The sequence below is a fragment of the Protomyctophum parallelum genome (genome assembly GCF_964188405.1).
Source record: "Protomyctophum parallelum genome assembly, chromosome: 10".
Taxonomy (NCBI): Eukaryota; Metazoa; Chordata; class Actinopteri; order Myctophiformes; family Myctophidae; genus Protomyctophum; species Protomyctophum parallelum.
In genome coordinates this window covers 45,831,504-45,847,062 of record NC_139704.1, presented here as the reverse complement: position 1 = coordinate 45,847,062, position 15,559 = coordinate 45,831,504, and the positions used below count along the sequence as shown (strand labels likewise).

Below are 15,559 nucleotides of genomic sequence, written 5' to 3'. Positions count from 1 at the left end.
TTGCTGATGTAGATTCATCGAATTATATATATTTTTTTCTTCATATCATTCAGTCATATCACACAGCCCTAAGTGAGATCCAAGACAAAGACACTCAAACCTGTAAGGACATCCATTTGTCTGATTGTCCTGTAAATGACTTGGAGCTGTTGCTGAAGACAGACAGAGTTTAGCAATTTGTTCTCCCACTATGTATATACTGTACATGTAGTGCTACATTAATCACTACTTGCATAGAACCAAGATGCCTTTGGGCATCCAAATGAAACATGAGCATGTGACTATTAACAAAGGGCCAAAGGCTACTTGTTTTAAAGTAAATAAGGAGTGTGAATATGCACTACAACAGCATTGTAAGTGTATCAAGAATGTAGGTTACCTTCCATTTCATGGTTTGTATTTAAAATTGCCAAAAAACACTCCCCCAAAGTTTGAGAAATGTTGAAAAACGTTGAGTACTTTTACTGTGAAACTATCCAGTATATGTTGATAGATACTAAATACTTTTGTAATTGTGTTTTTCTCAATTACATTTTTGAATACAGGACTTATACTTTGAGTATTGTTTTTTTTTAAATATTGTGTTACTTATGTTATTGTACTTAGGTTTTTTTACATTTATTTTATCCACCTGCCAAAAAGCAGTTTTTCAACCAGCTGATTTGGGGAATTCAGTATTCAGTATATTCAATATCCCTGGGAAATGGCAGGGCCCCAGAGTCTGACACTACTCTAAGGTCTGACAGAAGAAGCCGTCTTTTGCGTCATTTCCGGGTTTTTAGACAGCTGGTGGATGGAAATGAAGCTCCACCCACGCGGCAGATTCCCGGAAAAGCTTGCCCCAGCGGCATTCTGACGTGTGGGTGGAGCTTCATTTCCATCCACCAGCTGTCTAAAAACCCAGAAATGAAGCAAAAGACAGGTTCCTTTGGCCGCACGTGGAAGTTCAAGTGTGCCCTGGAGAGCAACCAGCCCCTCCCCCACGCCAACTCCTCATCTAAATGTACTCTGCACAGGGCTTTGTGGGATGACATACGAGGAGGGACCCTCGTGCACAGGGAGGGGACCCTAAATTAGGCTACTGTTTGAGAGAAGGATGAGTGAGTGCTGGTCAAAGGGCAACAAACAACCATGGCAGGGGGGGACTCACTTTTTCCCAGGTGTTACACCTTGATTCCATCTAAACCCCAACATTGAACCTCACAAACAATTTACAATTTAGGCATTTAGCAGACGCTCTTAATCCAGAGCGACTTACATTAAGCAAGAACAAAAAGCATGGGAATACATCACATAAAAGCATTTATCATAAAACATGCGTAAGCTAAGAAAGTAACAGTGGAATATCTATATTATGAGACTATACATATAAACTATATATATATACTACTATGTTGCTATACATATGTACTATGGCGTGCTATGACTATATACAATGCAATTATAGTGCTGTCTACATAACATGCTATAAGTCTGTATCAGATGCTATCTAAGAAATGAGCCCCACAAACACTGCCTAACACCACAGAAAGAATACCGGAAACTCGCCAGTTTACCAAGTCGCCACGGCGAAAATTCTTCATCAATGTCTTCATCGTTATGCTAAGATGCTGTCTTCATCAGTGTGGTATGTCAAACCCACAGATGTTATAGTTAATTTCCAAAATGATCAAATTATTTTGTGCAATTAAATGGTCAGCTAGGTGATGCTAGGTGTGTTAACTCTAAACAACTATAGGCCTACTCTCAATTCAATGCAATCTAAATGAAGGTGAAGTCAAACTAAAATCGTGGCGAGTCTCCGGATACACACAGGAATAGTAGCTCAAAACCCTGTCTGCCGGGGCGAAATACCTGGGAAAGAGTCAGTCCTATGTGGGGACCAGTGGTGGAAAGTATGAAGTACATTTACTCAATTACTGTACTATTCTGAGGAACTTTGACTTTACTGGAGTATTTCCAATGTTCAATACTTTTACTTCACTACGTCTCAGAGGCAAATATTGTACTTTTATTCCACTAAATGTATTTTAAATCTTTAGTTACTACGTTACTTTGTAGATTTTGAGTTTTATTACAAAACCACTTCACTCACACACACACACAGCCACACATGTACACAGCCACAGGCTAACCCTAGGCAATTTGAAAATAGCCGATCTACAAGCTCACAATGTGTTGACCCCTTTGGCCTTTGTGAGCTTGTAGATCTGCTATTTTTTAAAGAATTGTATACACGAGTACCTTTGTACTTTTACTTTATAAGTAATTATTTCTACAATAGGGTAGGGTATTGATACTTTTAAGTTAAAAAAGGAGTAGGCCCAATATGACTATCTACTGCGATGACAGTAGTGGAAAGTGACGGTGCAGCTTTATAACATCATTTTAAGAATTTTAAGTAAGTGTGTGTGTGTGTGTGTGTGTGTGTGTGTGTGTGTGTGTGTGTGTGTGTGTGTGTGTGTGTGTGTGCGCCACAGAATGGCTGGAAATGGAAATTAAGAGTTTACATACTGTAATATATCATAGTACACAATAGCCTACCAGTGATCATATCGCTCTGCTTTGTATAATCCCTCCCCCTGTTCAGTCCTATATATTTGCATATCCTCCTGTGAAAGGGTTTGTGTTGACAACCGCCGCCATCGCCATTGCTGATTTTCACGAGTCGGTACGGTCATGTCTAACAAAGCTAAGTCTAAATCGTATGTAGGACCCCCATGTGCAGTTATAGACTGTATCAACCAAAGCACTACTATGCATAGAGTCCCTGCTCGAGACGACAGGAGAGCGGAGTGGATTCATTTCATTTTTAACGGCAGGAGTGCTCCTCTAGCAATCAAAACAAACACTCTTTTTGTGTGTCGGAATCACTTTACGGTGGATTGTTATGAAAACTTGGCGATGCATATGGCTGGTTTCGCATTAAGCAGGCGTTTGAAGCGGGGGGCAATACCAACAATCCGCCAGTTAACTGTGAGTACTTCATACAATTTCCTGCGTTTTGTGTGCTGTTTTCTTCTAGTGAAAAGTCGAAACGGTGTTTGTTTTTTTTGATAGTCTGTATGCTGTGTAAATGTCAATAAGAATACAGTATGATTGTTCATCATGCAACGTGAAAGTGCAAATGAATAAATAGCCCATTTATTGTAGAAACAGTATGCGCCACTATGCGGAATGTATTGGAACTTTTCATTGCTCAATCAAATCAAAGCATGGCAGTAGATAGTATATAGCCTGATGACCAGTGGTGTAAAAAGTAGTAAAAGTATCAATAGGCCTACTGCGAGGTAGGGCTACTCAGCTGTTACAACTCAGGAATTCACATTTACTAGTAAAACTTTAGTAAAAGTAGAAACGTATGGGTAAGTACCAAAAGTACAATAAATGATGCAGAATCTCCAATTTCAAGTTTTCAAATGACTACAAATCTTTAGAAAATAGCAGATCTACAAGCTCACAATCCGTCGTAAGATTATTGTAAAATATTCAAGATAAAAAGTGAAAAGTGAGGACGCCAAAAGTGATTGTCCGAATGGCCGGAATGTGATGGTGTATATAATTGATGATAAAACTTTGTGTGAAGTGAGCACCCGTCACTTCTCAAGTGTTTTTCCCCTCCATAACTACAGAATTAAAATATAGGCTGTTGTATATTTGTATACTACAGGCAACAGCATCACAGCCACAGGAGTCTCAGCCAACCACATCATCAGGCCTGTTACTGAGAAGAACTCAGACTACAGTTTGTGATAAACGTTTTACTCAGCAGTCTACAAAAGCAGATACACATATGAGGATTCATACAGGGGGGACTCTCCTCACTTGTGAACTTTGTGGGAAAAACGTTGCTAGTAAAGTAAACGTAAAGAGCCACATAAAGACTCATACAAGGGAAAAACCCTTCCTTTGTACAGTTTGTGACAAAAGATTCAGTCAAAGTGGTACTACCATGTCTAGGCCCCACACTTGTGCAGTTATAGACTGTATCAACCAAAGAAAATGGGACTCTACACATAGAGTCCCTGCTCAAGAAGATATAAAAGCAGAGTGGATTAATTTTATTTTTAACGGCAGTGTTCCTCTAACAATCAAGCCAAATCTTTTTGTGTGTCAGAATCACTTTATGGTGGATTGTTATGAAAACTTGGGGATGCATACAGCTGGTTTCGCAGCAACCAGGCGTTTGAAGCGGGGAGCAATACCAACAATCCGTCAGATAACTGTAAGTACTTCATACTATTTCCTGTGTTAACTTGGTGTCATGTTTTCTAATGAAAAGTGAAAACTGTGTTTGTTTAGTATTGACTCATTTAAGGCCTGATTTACACTGGCAGCCAAATCCAGCCTGATTATCAGACTGTAGCTTTCCTGAGGCTTCAGTCTGACATTGTCTCCTGTCTGAGCGATTTCAAGGGGGAGCGGATTAGAATTTCCCTCAACCAATGGTAGCCATTGGTGTTGTTTTTTCCCTCCTTCCTCTGTGTGTTGCGCTGCGTGATGACGCTGAAAACGGGACTCGGCGCTGATTGGTTGTTCGTTAGACCCACCCCCACCACCGATTCTCATTGGATAATACATTTTTGTACCGAAGAAATTATAGGTTCACAGTGCAACACCAGACCAAGAGACGCAGTCCACTTAGAGAGTGGGCTGGGTCTTTGGGCTGGATCCAGGCTAGATCTGTGCCACATCCAGATTGGAATCAGATTTTGTTTAAATTAGTCTAAACACAAACCAATAACGTGGAATCCGATTTTTACGAATGCGACTTGAGCCACAGGCATATTTCATATTTCTCTGGCATTATTAACGAGAACAAGACAAATGCCAGAGTCCTATTCTCTACCATTGATCGACTTTTAAACCCCCCCCAGTCCTACAAGCAGTCATTCCCGGCCTCTAAAGCTAAGTGTAATGAGTTTGCATGCTTTTTTGATAACAAAATCTTTAACATTAGAGCTGATATTTTGAATGGTGCTGTTGCTAGTGCAAACCTTCAAACAGCAGCTAACGGTCCCAGGGTAGATCTCTCCAGGGGGAGCCTATTATCGTTTTGCGCAATTGATGAAGACGAACTCCGCAAAACCATATCACAGATGACATCTTCCTCCTGTTCATTGGATACAATTCCCACCACCTTTCTCAAAGAGGTCTTAGACAGTGTGATTGGAGATATCCTAAAAATAGTAAACAGCTCTCTACAGACAGGCGTCTTCCCAGACTCTCTGAAGACGGCCGTAGTCAGGCCCCTACTAAAGAAACATAATCTGGATCCCTCTGTTTTGGGTAACTATCGACCCATTTCGAATCTGCCCTTTCTGGGCAAGGTTTTGGAGAAATGCATCTCTCATCAATTGGACGTATTTCTACAGAGCAATGATGTGCACAACAAATTCCAATCTGGCTTTAGGAAAAATCATAGCACAGAAACTGCCCTTGTAAAAGTAATGAATGATCTTAGGGTGTCTGCTGACAAGAAACATGTATCCGTTCTCCTACTGTTAGATTTAACGGCTGCATTTGACACGATTGATCATTCAATTTTAATACAGCGTCTGGAGCACTGGATAGGCCTGTCTGATACGGCCCTGTCCTGGTTCTCCTCCTACCTTTCAAACAGAAGTTACTTTGTCAATCTAGCCGAGTTTGACTCAGACAAACACGACATCAGTTCTGGTGTCCCACAGGGCTCGATTCTTGGTCCTCTGCTGTTCTCCTTGTACATTCTGCCATTGGGTGAACTCATTACCAATCACGGAGTCAATTTTCATTTCTATGCTGATGATACCCAACTATATCTTTCTGTGGCCCCAGACGATCCCTGTGCTTTGGACCCGCTGTTGACCTGTCTGTCTGGCATCAAGTGTTGGATGAGTGAGAACTTTCTCAAACTGAATGAGGATAAGACGGAAGTTCTCATAATCGGTTCTAGCGAGCAAAGAGAATCAATAATTGGCAGACTTGGCAACCTGACTGTAGAAGGTAACAGTACAGTAAAGAACCTGGGGGTTATTATTGATTCTGAATTGAATTTTAATTCACACATTAATCATGTTACCAAGATTGCTTTTTTTCACCTTAGAAATATTGCACGGATCAGATCCTATTTGTCCTTGGACGATGCAAAAACGCTAATCCACGCCTTTGTTTTTTCTCGGCTTGACTACTGCAATGCACTCTTTTCAGGACTCCCTAAGAAAGCGACTGACAGATTACAACTTGTCCAAAATGCAGCAGCCAGAGTTTTAACTAGAACTAGGATGAGAGAACATATTACTCCAGTTTTGGCATCACTGCACTGGCTTCCGGTTGTTTTCAGGATTGACTTTAAAATTCTGTTACTTGTCTATAAAGCTCTCAATGGTCTCGCACCTCCGTACCTCCGTGACTGCCTACCTAGATATGTCCCTAGCCGCCCCCTCAGGTCCTCCAACGCTGGCCTACTTGAAGTGCCTAAAGGTATGTGCACAAAAAAGTACGGTGAGGCAGCTTTTTGCTTCTATGGCCCAACAGCCTGGAATAAACTTCCATTCGAGCTCAGACACGCACCCTCTGTAGACATTTTTAAATCTCAACTCAAGACTCACCTCTTCACCCTTGCTTTTAGTTGAGTTTTATTTATTTTATGTGTTTTTATTTATTTTATGTTCTTATATTCGGTTTTGTTCTCTGCTATTGTTCTATCATTTTAACTACTTGTGTTTTATTGTATTTTATTTTTGTGTCCTGCCCTGTGAAGCACTTTGAGCTGCATTTTATGTATGAAAAGTGCTATACAAATAAAGTTTATTATTATTATTATTATTCAGAGGTGGTTTCAAATCTGATTTCAAGGAGATCTGTCTCAGTCTGAATGCAGTAACCAGATCTAATCACCTAAATCGCATTTCCTGAACGTAATCAACTAGCACCTATTTCCTGACACCAAGTGTTCGGCTGTTTCGTCTTCCTCTGTAATGTCATGTGAAACATTGCTAAACATCTTTGGTATCTCTTTACTAGTTGGAGGAAGATAAAACATGGGCTGCAGTGACTTTGAAGGAGGAGGAGTTGGAGGTGGAGATTAGGGAGGAGGAGTTTCAGTCTTCAGTGGAGATTACGGAGGAGGAGGCGGAGTTTAAGTCTGCGGTGGAGGTTGCCGAGGCGGAGTTTCAGTCTGCGTTGGAGGTTGCCGAGGCGGAGTTTCAGTCTGCGGTGGAGGTTGCCGAGGAGGAGGCGGAGTTTCAGTCTGCAGTGGAGGTTGCAGAGGAGGAGGCGGAGTTTCAGTCTGCAGTGGAGGTTACGGAGGAGGAGTTTCCAGCTGCGGTGGTGCAAGGTTATACTTGTTTTGGATTTTACATTATAGTTTCGTTTGGACATTTGTTTTTGAATTGAGTTAGTTTTAATTGTTTTTACAGTGGTTTTGCGGGGGGAAAAAAGAAAAAACATCTTGTGACAGCACTTAGTGTGTTAGTGTTAGTTTTCTTTATACTTTGCTATTTGTCAGGTCCAAGATTGACACCAAACCCAACTTTTGTCACACTATCGCTAAACCCAGGTATATATGACCCGATATAATATATTCCATAACAAATATTTCTCATCAAAATATACTACAGCAATACCTGGCAATTTGAGGTACTCATCTTTAATATTCCAACATGACATTTAAAAATAAAAATAAATTGAACACTAAACCCCTGGTTTAGTGTTCTAGGGTTTAGCCTTCTAGGGTTAAACATGTATTCAGTTACAGATGAACCACCAACTGTCCACAAAAGAAAACTAAAGACATTTTGTCTATGATTTTAGTTCGTTTTCATTTTAACACTTAACTATAATAACCTTGCAGTGGCGGTTCCGGAGGAGGAGGAGGAGTCTCAGGCTGCAGTGACGGTGACAGTGGAAGAAGGGCAGGAGTATGTGGTGGAGAAGGTTCTGGATCGACATGAGATGAATGGAACGGTGAAGTACCTCCTCAAGTGGAAAGGTTTCTCAGAGTGAGTCCCAGCCTCCTTAACCTTTCTCCTCACACGATACAACATCTTTGAGTGGCGATAGCCCCTACAACGTCTGGCTTTCAGACATGACATCATGTCAGTTAAGTCTATAGACTTTTAAAGGTATATTCAGTGATTTCACTTAATTCGAATATCACTTATTTTTTTGTTTTGTTGTGATAATCCTCTCTACTATAGAGTGTGCTGACCATATAAGGAGTTCCTCCCTGTCCCCAGTTAACCCCTGGGGGTCAAAAACCCTTAGGTTTCGTTTTTGGCTCTCTATCCTGATTGGATGAAAGGCTTAGGTCCCAGCCAAAAACGAAACCTAAGGTTTTTTGAGTGAAATCACTGAATATACCTTTAAAGATTGAGTGCCGTGATCCCCCACCATTTTTACCGTAGTACTACCCACCTGAATTTAAGCCTTGCCCACAGCTGTGTTTTGTATGATAATGTGGGATGGAAATTGCATAGACACATACAAACATTGCCATTATATCTTCTTGAGCAGGGACTCTGTGTAGACTATAGAGTCCCATTTTCTTGGTTAGACTCTTCAAGTCCCATTTTCTTTGGTTGATACAGTCTATAACTGCACAAGTGTGGGGCCTAGACATGGTAGTACCACTTTGACTGAATCTTTTGCCACAAACTGTACAAAGGAAGGGTTTTTCCCTTGTATGACTCTTTATGTGGCCCTTTACGTTTACTTTACTAGCAAAGTATTTCCCACAAAGTTCACTGTATGAATCCTAGTTTAGTTTGGGTGATAGGTTGACCGCCGCTATCACCGAAAACTACAACATGACGTCACTGAGACCGTGGTGAAGAGCAAACCATCGCTCTCCCCAGCCCTTCTCTCTTTTTTTACTAACAACCGAAACAGTGGTCACCGAGACTCGCTCCGGGCAATGTGATTGGTGTAGAAGCTGTTATGCTGTGCTGGCTATAGTATACTTTATAATAGTTACAATGGTACTCTATAATGCCTATATGTGTGTCCCCTTGTGTGTGTGTGTGTGTGTGCAGGGAGGAAAGCACGTGGGAACCAGAAGACAACCTGGAGTGTCCCGGTCTGATCGCTGAGTACATGCAGAAGCAGAAAGAGAAAGAAGAGGAGAGGAATGCAGCCAGCGAGACGCCTGCAGACGGAGAAGAGGAGGGAGGAAGAAAGAGGAAGCCTAAGGTAAGAGGAGGAGGAGGAACTAGATTGTGGTTGTGGCCTCCTGGTGGCGCTATAGTAGGCCAATGTGAAAAGGGTGCCATTTCTTCTTACGCCTTGGATGGCAATTGGATGATTTGAGACATTTTGTTCCAAAACATTGTTTTGCAAAAATCCACCTGTCGGTGAAAAGGGTGGGATATATTCCTCAGCCTAGTAGGAAAGTCTGTGAAAGGTTTCACGTAAATTGCACGCTGCATTCATGATTTGAGGCTTTTTGTTAAAAACTGGCCAATCCTGCAAACTTTGAAAGCGGGTTAACGGTCCCGGAGATTAGCTGGTAACAGACAGACGGACGGACGCATACACACATTGACGGACGGACACACACACGGACAGAGTGCAAAACATACTCTCTAGCCATGCCTTCGGCCTGGTGGAGACAATAAAGGTCTCATCTTATATTATAGGATGGCAGCAGAGGAGAGAGACAAATACCAGCAGTACAACAAAAAAAAACAGTACAGCTAGGATATAACAGTGGTTCTGAAACATTATCATGTAAAAAAAACCCAAATTGATGTGTATTTGGCTGTGGAGCCCCATCTGACAAGATGTGCTCAGATTTCCTAGCCTGATAAGCCAACAGCCTGACTTGCTATACTGTGTTTGCTGGAGGCTACTGACACATTCTGTGATTGTACAGTTCTTGCTAGTATTACCTGGCTGAACAACTGACTTGAAACTGCTGAGCTGTCTACTGTTCATCCTGTAGGGCTCACCTTCAGGTCGAGGATGGCCATGAGTGACTTGTGTCCAACATGCTTGGGTGTCGGTCATCTCAGGGACCCATGTATGGACGTCAGGTCAAAAGTTTAAAATAAATGGTGTTTTTCGCGCTCCCCTATGTGTTTTCTCATCATCATCATCATCATTTATTTAACTCACGACCATGATCACATGGTTTGGAGCACAGATTCATAAAAGTATACAATCGAGAGTATACAATACATTACAGATTACACGATATACATAGACATATCGTAAGGCTTTCCCTATCTATACAGTGGGAGAACATTTTTCAGAAAAGCACCCAATTTATAAATTACTTTTTGTTTTTCAGATTTTAGTAATGCAATTAGTTTAAACATAGAAGGGTAGGTAAAGAAATAAAGTGGCAGGTATTTTTGCCTGAAATTCATAATGTCAGTGTTCTTACATTCCAACAAAACATGATACTCGTCTCCAATTCTGGCTTCCTTACATAGGTTACAAATCCTCTGATTTCTTTCCAATCCTTTATATCTACCGATGACCTTTGGGATTCTTGTGTTGTTTAGCCTAAGGTTGCAAATAGCCTGTCTATACTTACGGTTTTCACGTAGAAGATATTTTTCTAGTTTGAACTCTTGTTTATATTCAACATAGATGTCACATGATGTCATACTATTGAGTTCACTTTGCCACTTTTGCAGAAACTGGTCTTTCAACCTTTGTTCAACAGTTCGCTTCAACCAGTCAATGTTATTAAATTTCTATCCCCACAAATGCACAATTTTGAACATTCACGTCCTCGTCATATAGGAGCTTTTTATGGAAATTGCTCTCAGGACCAGCTCAACTGATTCGGTCGTACGCGTGATGTCACCTGGATCACCCTACTTTGTATACAGTAATTCCTCCCCCTCTTCAGTCTTCAGTTCCAAATTTGCATTTCCACTTTGTTTACAATGTCTGCCATTGTTGATCTTCCAAGCTGGCATGGAATGGATAAAATTATGATTTGCATCTCAGCACCCCCGCCCCCCCTCAGGGCATTGTGGTATACTGCAGCACCCCCACCCCCCTCAGGGCATTGTGGTATACTGCAGCACCCCCACCCCCCTCAGGGCATTGTGGTATACTGCAGCTAAAACGGCTTCAGAAGCCATAAAGAAATGACATGGAATGGATAGTGCCTGTCAGGAGTGGAGATGACTGGCAGAATAAGTCAGTCCAAGGGGTATGGCGCTCTCTGTGGAGAGGACGCCATATCAATGTGCTAGAACTCCGGAGTGTTTACTTGGCGCTGAAGGACTTCTTGCCCTTTCTCAGCGGGAAGCACGTGCTCATTGGAACCAGGGGGGCAGTCAGACAGATATTGTGTGAAGCCACTGAGGAAATCGGGATTTCCTGAAAGTTCATATAATGGCCTGTTGTGGCGCTGTCATTGGACCCAGAAAAACCCATAGCCCCATAGAAGTCCATGTATTTGGGCCCAACTTCACCTAGACTGTATTACCTTAATAAACATGGTCATGAATACTTTCTGCTTCCAGTCACTAGTTTAAAGTCTCATTTCTAATGTCATAATATTCTTTTTGGAAAATTATGGTCCCATTTATTTTAAAAATGACCATAAAGTCGCGCATGTTCTGAGGGCCGTGGCTACCGTTACAGTCTATGATCGGGATTCCCCTCCCACTCGAGTCAAAATAAAAACCAACGGAGAAGAAGGGGGGAAGTCCCGCCTCGTTGTCTGGGCCAGCCAATGGCCAGCTGGGCTAAAACGGATCTAGAAAGATGGCGACTTACAATACAAGGACTGACAGGCTTCATTTTACGTTCATGTTAGACCCGGAGAACGCTTTGTCCATATTCTTTACAGTCTATGATTGGAACAGACAGCACCTCAGTGGTGTTTCATGTCAACCATCAGGGAGGGACCAAGTCTCTGGAGTCCCTGAGGGAAGCCCAGACACTGTGGATGTGGGCTTATCCTCTATTTCACTCGATGAGGGCAATGCACCTGCCAGGCAGAGCTAATTCTGTGGCAAATTATCTGTCTCGTCAGATGTCAATGTATCTTTTACAGGTAGTGCCCTCAGATGACTCCTGGGATGAAGAAGAAAATCTGATGGTGCCAGAGGACAGTTCAGAGGAAGATTTTCATCCCCAGGATATCGTCAGCGAGTTTACAGAGACTAACTCAGGTATAAGGCTGCAACTGTTCTCATCATTTGCTTTTTGAGTATATATTAACCCATTCTGACCTGAGATCAGATTAAAAAAATGTCTATTACATCCTGACAGTTTCATTATTAACCCATTCTGACCTGAGATCAGATTTAAAAAATGTCAGTCGTTCTTCGATTTTTCAAAAATAGCAGACCTACAAGCTCATATCGCGCCACTCGGTGGCGCGATATGAGCTTGTAGATCTGCTATTTTTCAATAGATAAAGCATAACATGATGCTAACACCAAAATGGGTGCCCGGTCAGAATGGGTTAACAAATTGATTTAATTACCACTATTTTATATTCATCGCACACCGATTTTGTGCAAAAATAGCTTAGATTTTTGAATTTGCCTTTTGGAATGATTATTAATTGATTATTTTATTAAATTACAGTTTGATTAACTGTTTCACCTCTACTCAGATACTGATGAAGAGGATGTAGAGCTCTGTCCCCAATGCGGAAAGTTACTCAACAAGACGAAGGCCAAGACTCACAAGTGTGAGAAATACGATCCCAAGCCCTATCCTTGTCATTTGTGTGGCAAGTCTTTCGATTCCGAGTTTCGTCTCAAAATTCACGGCAGGATCCACATGGAAGGCTACGTGCACAGGTGCACCTTCTGCCTCAAAACCTTCACATTAAGGGTCAACAAAATTGCACACGAGAAGCTCCATCCGCCCTCAGAGAAACCCTGGCAGTGTCCCGACTGTCCGGAGGTGTTTGCCAGGCACAGAGAGCGCCGTGACCACCTGCAGAGTCACAGAGGCTCCAAAAATTACATTTGTCTCATATGTCACATAGAGTTTCCTCGTCGCTCTAAATTGGAGAGGCACATGGTGGTGCACACAGGGAAAAAGTGGTTTGTGTGTGAGGTGTGTCGACGTTCCTTCGGCCAGGAAAGCCACCTCAAGTCCCACATGCGTGTCCACACGGGAGAGAAACCCTACCAGTGTCGACAGTGTGAAAAGAGCTTTAATCACAATGTCAGCCTGAAGAGTCACGTCCAGCGCTACCACGGACAAGACCGTCCTGACCAAGGAAAGAAAGGGCGCAGGAAGAAGACCAAAAACAATGGCTCTGAGGCTGAATTGGATGGAACAATTGGAATGGAGAACAATGCTGTTGATGCTGACTCTGAGGAGGCTGAACAAAGAATGTCAGACCCAGAGTGCAACCCCGAAGAGGAGATGGGAAAGGAACTGAATAAGTGTACAAAGCAAGGGAATAAAAAGCTCAGCGGTAGACCCAGAGGAAGGCCAAAAAGAAATCCAGTGCTCACCTCAGATTAGAGTGGGCTGAAAATACTGTATATATCGAAACTCATATTTATAACCTGTAATCTTAAAACTTCATCTTGCTGATGTAGATTATTCAAGTTTTTTTTCTTCATATCATTCAGTCATATCGCAATAATCGCACAGCCCTAACTGAGATACAAGACAAAGGGTGGCACTCAAACCTTTAAGGACAGAGAGAGACCATTGGTCTGATTGCCCTGTCTGTTCTTGCCGAAGAGATTGGAACATGTATTTGTTCTCCCACTGCATACAGTATGTAGTGCTACATGAATCACTACTTGCATAGAACCAGTTCAACCACTAGATGGCAGTGTGTCTTTGTACTAATAATATTGCTGGGCATCCAAATTAAATGAATGAATGTGACTATTAATAACATCCAATTCCAAATGAAACATTGATAAAGTGTGTGAATATGCACTACAACAGCATTTTAAGTGTATTGTATTTAATTAAATTTTTGTATTTAAAATGTCTCAATTGCCAAAAATCACTAAAGTAACTAAATACATTTACTCAAGTGTTGTACTTGTTGCATCGTGAGCTATTAGATCTGTTATTCTCCCCCAAAGTTTGAGAAATGTTGAAAAAGGTTGAGTACTTTTACTGTGAAACAGTATCCCGTATATGTTTATACTAAATACTTTTGTAATCGAGTTTTTCTCAAGTAATGTTTTGAATACATGACTTATACTTTGAGTATTGTTTTTAAATATTGTGGTAAGTTATTGCTACTTCCCGCCTCTGCCAAAAAGCTGTTTCACAACCAGCTGATTTGGGGAATTCTCTATCCCAGGGGGCCCCCCATTGAGACCATCCAGCCCCTCCCCCACGCCAACTCCTCATCTCAACATACTCTGCACAGGGCATTGTGGCATGACATAAGAGGAGGGACCCTCATGCACAGAGAGGGGACCCTAAATTGGGCTACTGTTTGAGAGAAGGATGAGTGAGTGCTGCACTGGTCAAAGGCCAACAAACAACCATGGCAGGGACATGTGGGACTGGGGACGGGACTCACTTTTTCCCCAGGTGTTTTGCGTTGATTCCATTTGATACCCTAGCTAGCATTTAACACTTCCCTAAAACTATGCCTAACCCTGACCTCACAAACACTATGCCTAACCCTAAAGGCCTATTCATAGTCTGGATTTTCGGTGGTGAGGTGACCACCGCTCCGGTGGTGAGCTGACCACCGGAGCTGAAATAATGTTGAGCGGTGGTGAGTAAAAACAAAGAGAAGGGCTGGAGCGGTGGCGGTGGTTTGCTCTTCACCGCGGCTCGTGACGTCATGTTGTAGTTCGGTGGTCACCTAACCACCGAAAATCCAGACTATGTATGAGCCTTAACACCGCAGAAATAGTAACCTCAAAACCCTGTCTGCCAGGGCGAAACACCTGGGAGTGAGTCCCATGTGGGGACCAGTGATGGAAAGTAACATTTACCCAATTAGCCCTTCACTAAATCCCACCCCAAAAAGCGATTGTCCAATGCCAATCCAAATAGTTTAGCAACGGTTGCTATGCAGGTCCAGCTTTCTTCGCTGCTAACGTGCCTATTGGACAAGGATGGGTTGGGGAGGGACTTAGTGAAGGGCTAATTACGGTACTGAAGTACTATTCTGAAGAACTTAAGAAATTCTTGAACACTAGCAGATTCACGAACTTGGTGTTTCAGGATACAGATCACGGGAGCAGGAAGCATCGCCTCCAGAAATGGAACAGAATTTTGCCAATGCTTTAGCTCTTGGCTTGGGCATTCCTGCAATCTGCATGCCTCTCAACTGATTTACGGACGTTACAGAGGCTTCCAAATATGAACACAAGCAGTTTACATTTGTAACCAAGCTTTAATTGGTAGGCCTAGTTTGTTTGTAAATCCATTATAAGAAAGTTAAGTAGGTACTTTATGTCTAAGTAATACAGGAAACACCTTAACAACACATACTGTACAACCTTGTACCAAAACTGATAAACAACTGGGTCCGGAGGCTGGCTGATTGATTGATTGCATTATTTTTAACAGTGTAGAATTGGACAATGGGAATGGTTGAACGAAAATACTAAATCTGCTACGAGGATAAAAACTGAAAAACCACTAAAGGCTCATACAT

At 42.0% G+C, this 15,559-nt stretch overlaps 1 protein-coding gene and 1 long non-coding RNA gene across 2 annotated transcripts; both read left to right on the top strand.

The window, feature by feature from the left end:
* The first annotated feature begins 2,682 nt into the window (after positions 1-2,682).
* On the top strand, positions 2,683-7,107 carry LOC310865564. Its single transcript, XR_014569833.1, has 3 exons — positions 2,683-2,976; positions 3,671-4,225; positions 7,006-7,107. It is a non-coding gene; the product is annotated as an uncharacterized lncRNA (long non-coding RNA).
* Positions 7,108-7,149: 42 nt separating this feature from the next.
* LOC310865644 (uncharacterized protein) lies at positions 7,150-14,031 on the top strand. Its single transcript, XM_083774821.1, has 5 exons — positions 7,150-7,318; positions 7,835-7,982; positions 9,015-9,171; positions 12,002-12,119; positions 12,569-14,031. Exons 2-5 carry the CDS (start codon positions 7,936-7,938, stop codon positions 13,435-13,437), a joined length of 1,191 nt encoding a protein of 396 aa, XP_083630947.1. The 5' UTR covers positions 7,150-7,318; positions 7,835-7,935; the 3' UTR covers positions 13,438-14,031.
* Positions 14,032-15,559: the final 1,528 nt, after the last annotated feature.

Bases quoted from the DNA above. Each gene is read 5' to 3' on its own strand.
- LOC310865644 (XM_083774821.1), top strand. From the start codon at position 7,936: ATGAATGGAACGGTGAAGTACCTCCTCAAGTGGAAAGGTTTCTCAGA. The intron at 7,983-9,014 runs GTGAGTCCCAGC...GTGTGTGTGCAG, and splicing joins AAGTGGAAAGGTTTCTCAGA to GGAGGAAAGCACGTGGGAAC. The intron at 9,172-12,001 runs GTAAGAGGAGGA...TATCTTTTACAG, and splicing joins GAAGAAAGAGGAAGCCTAAG to GTAGTGCCCTCAGATGACTC.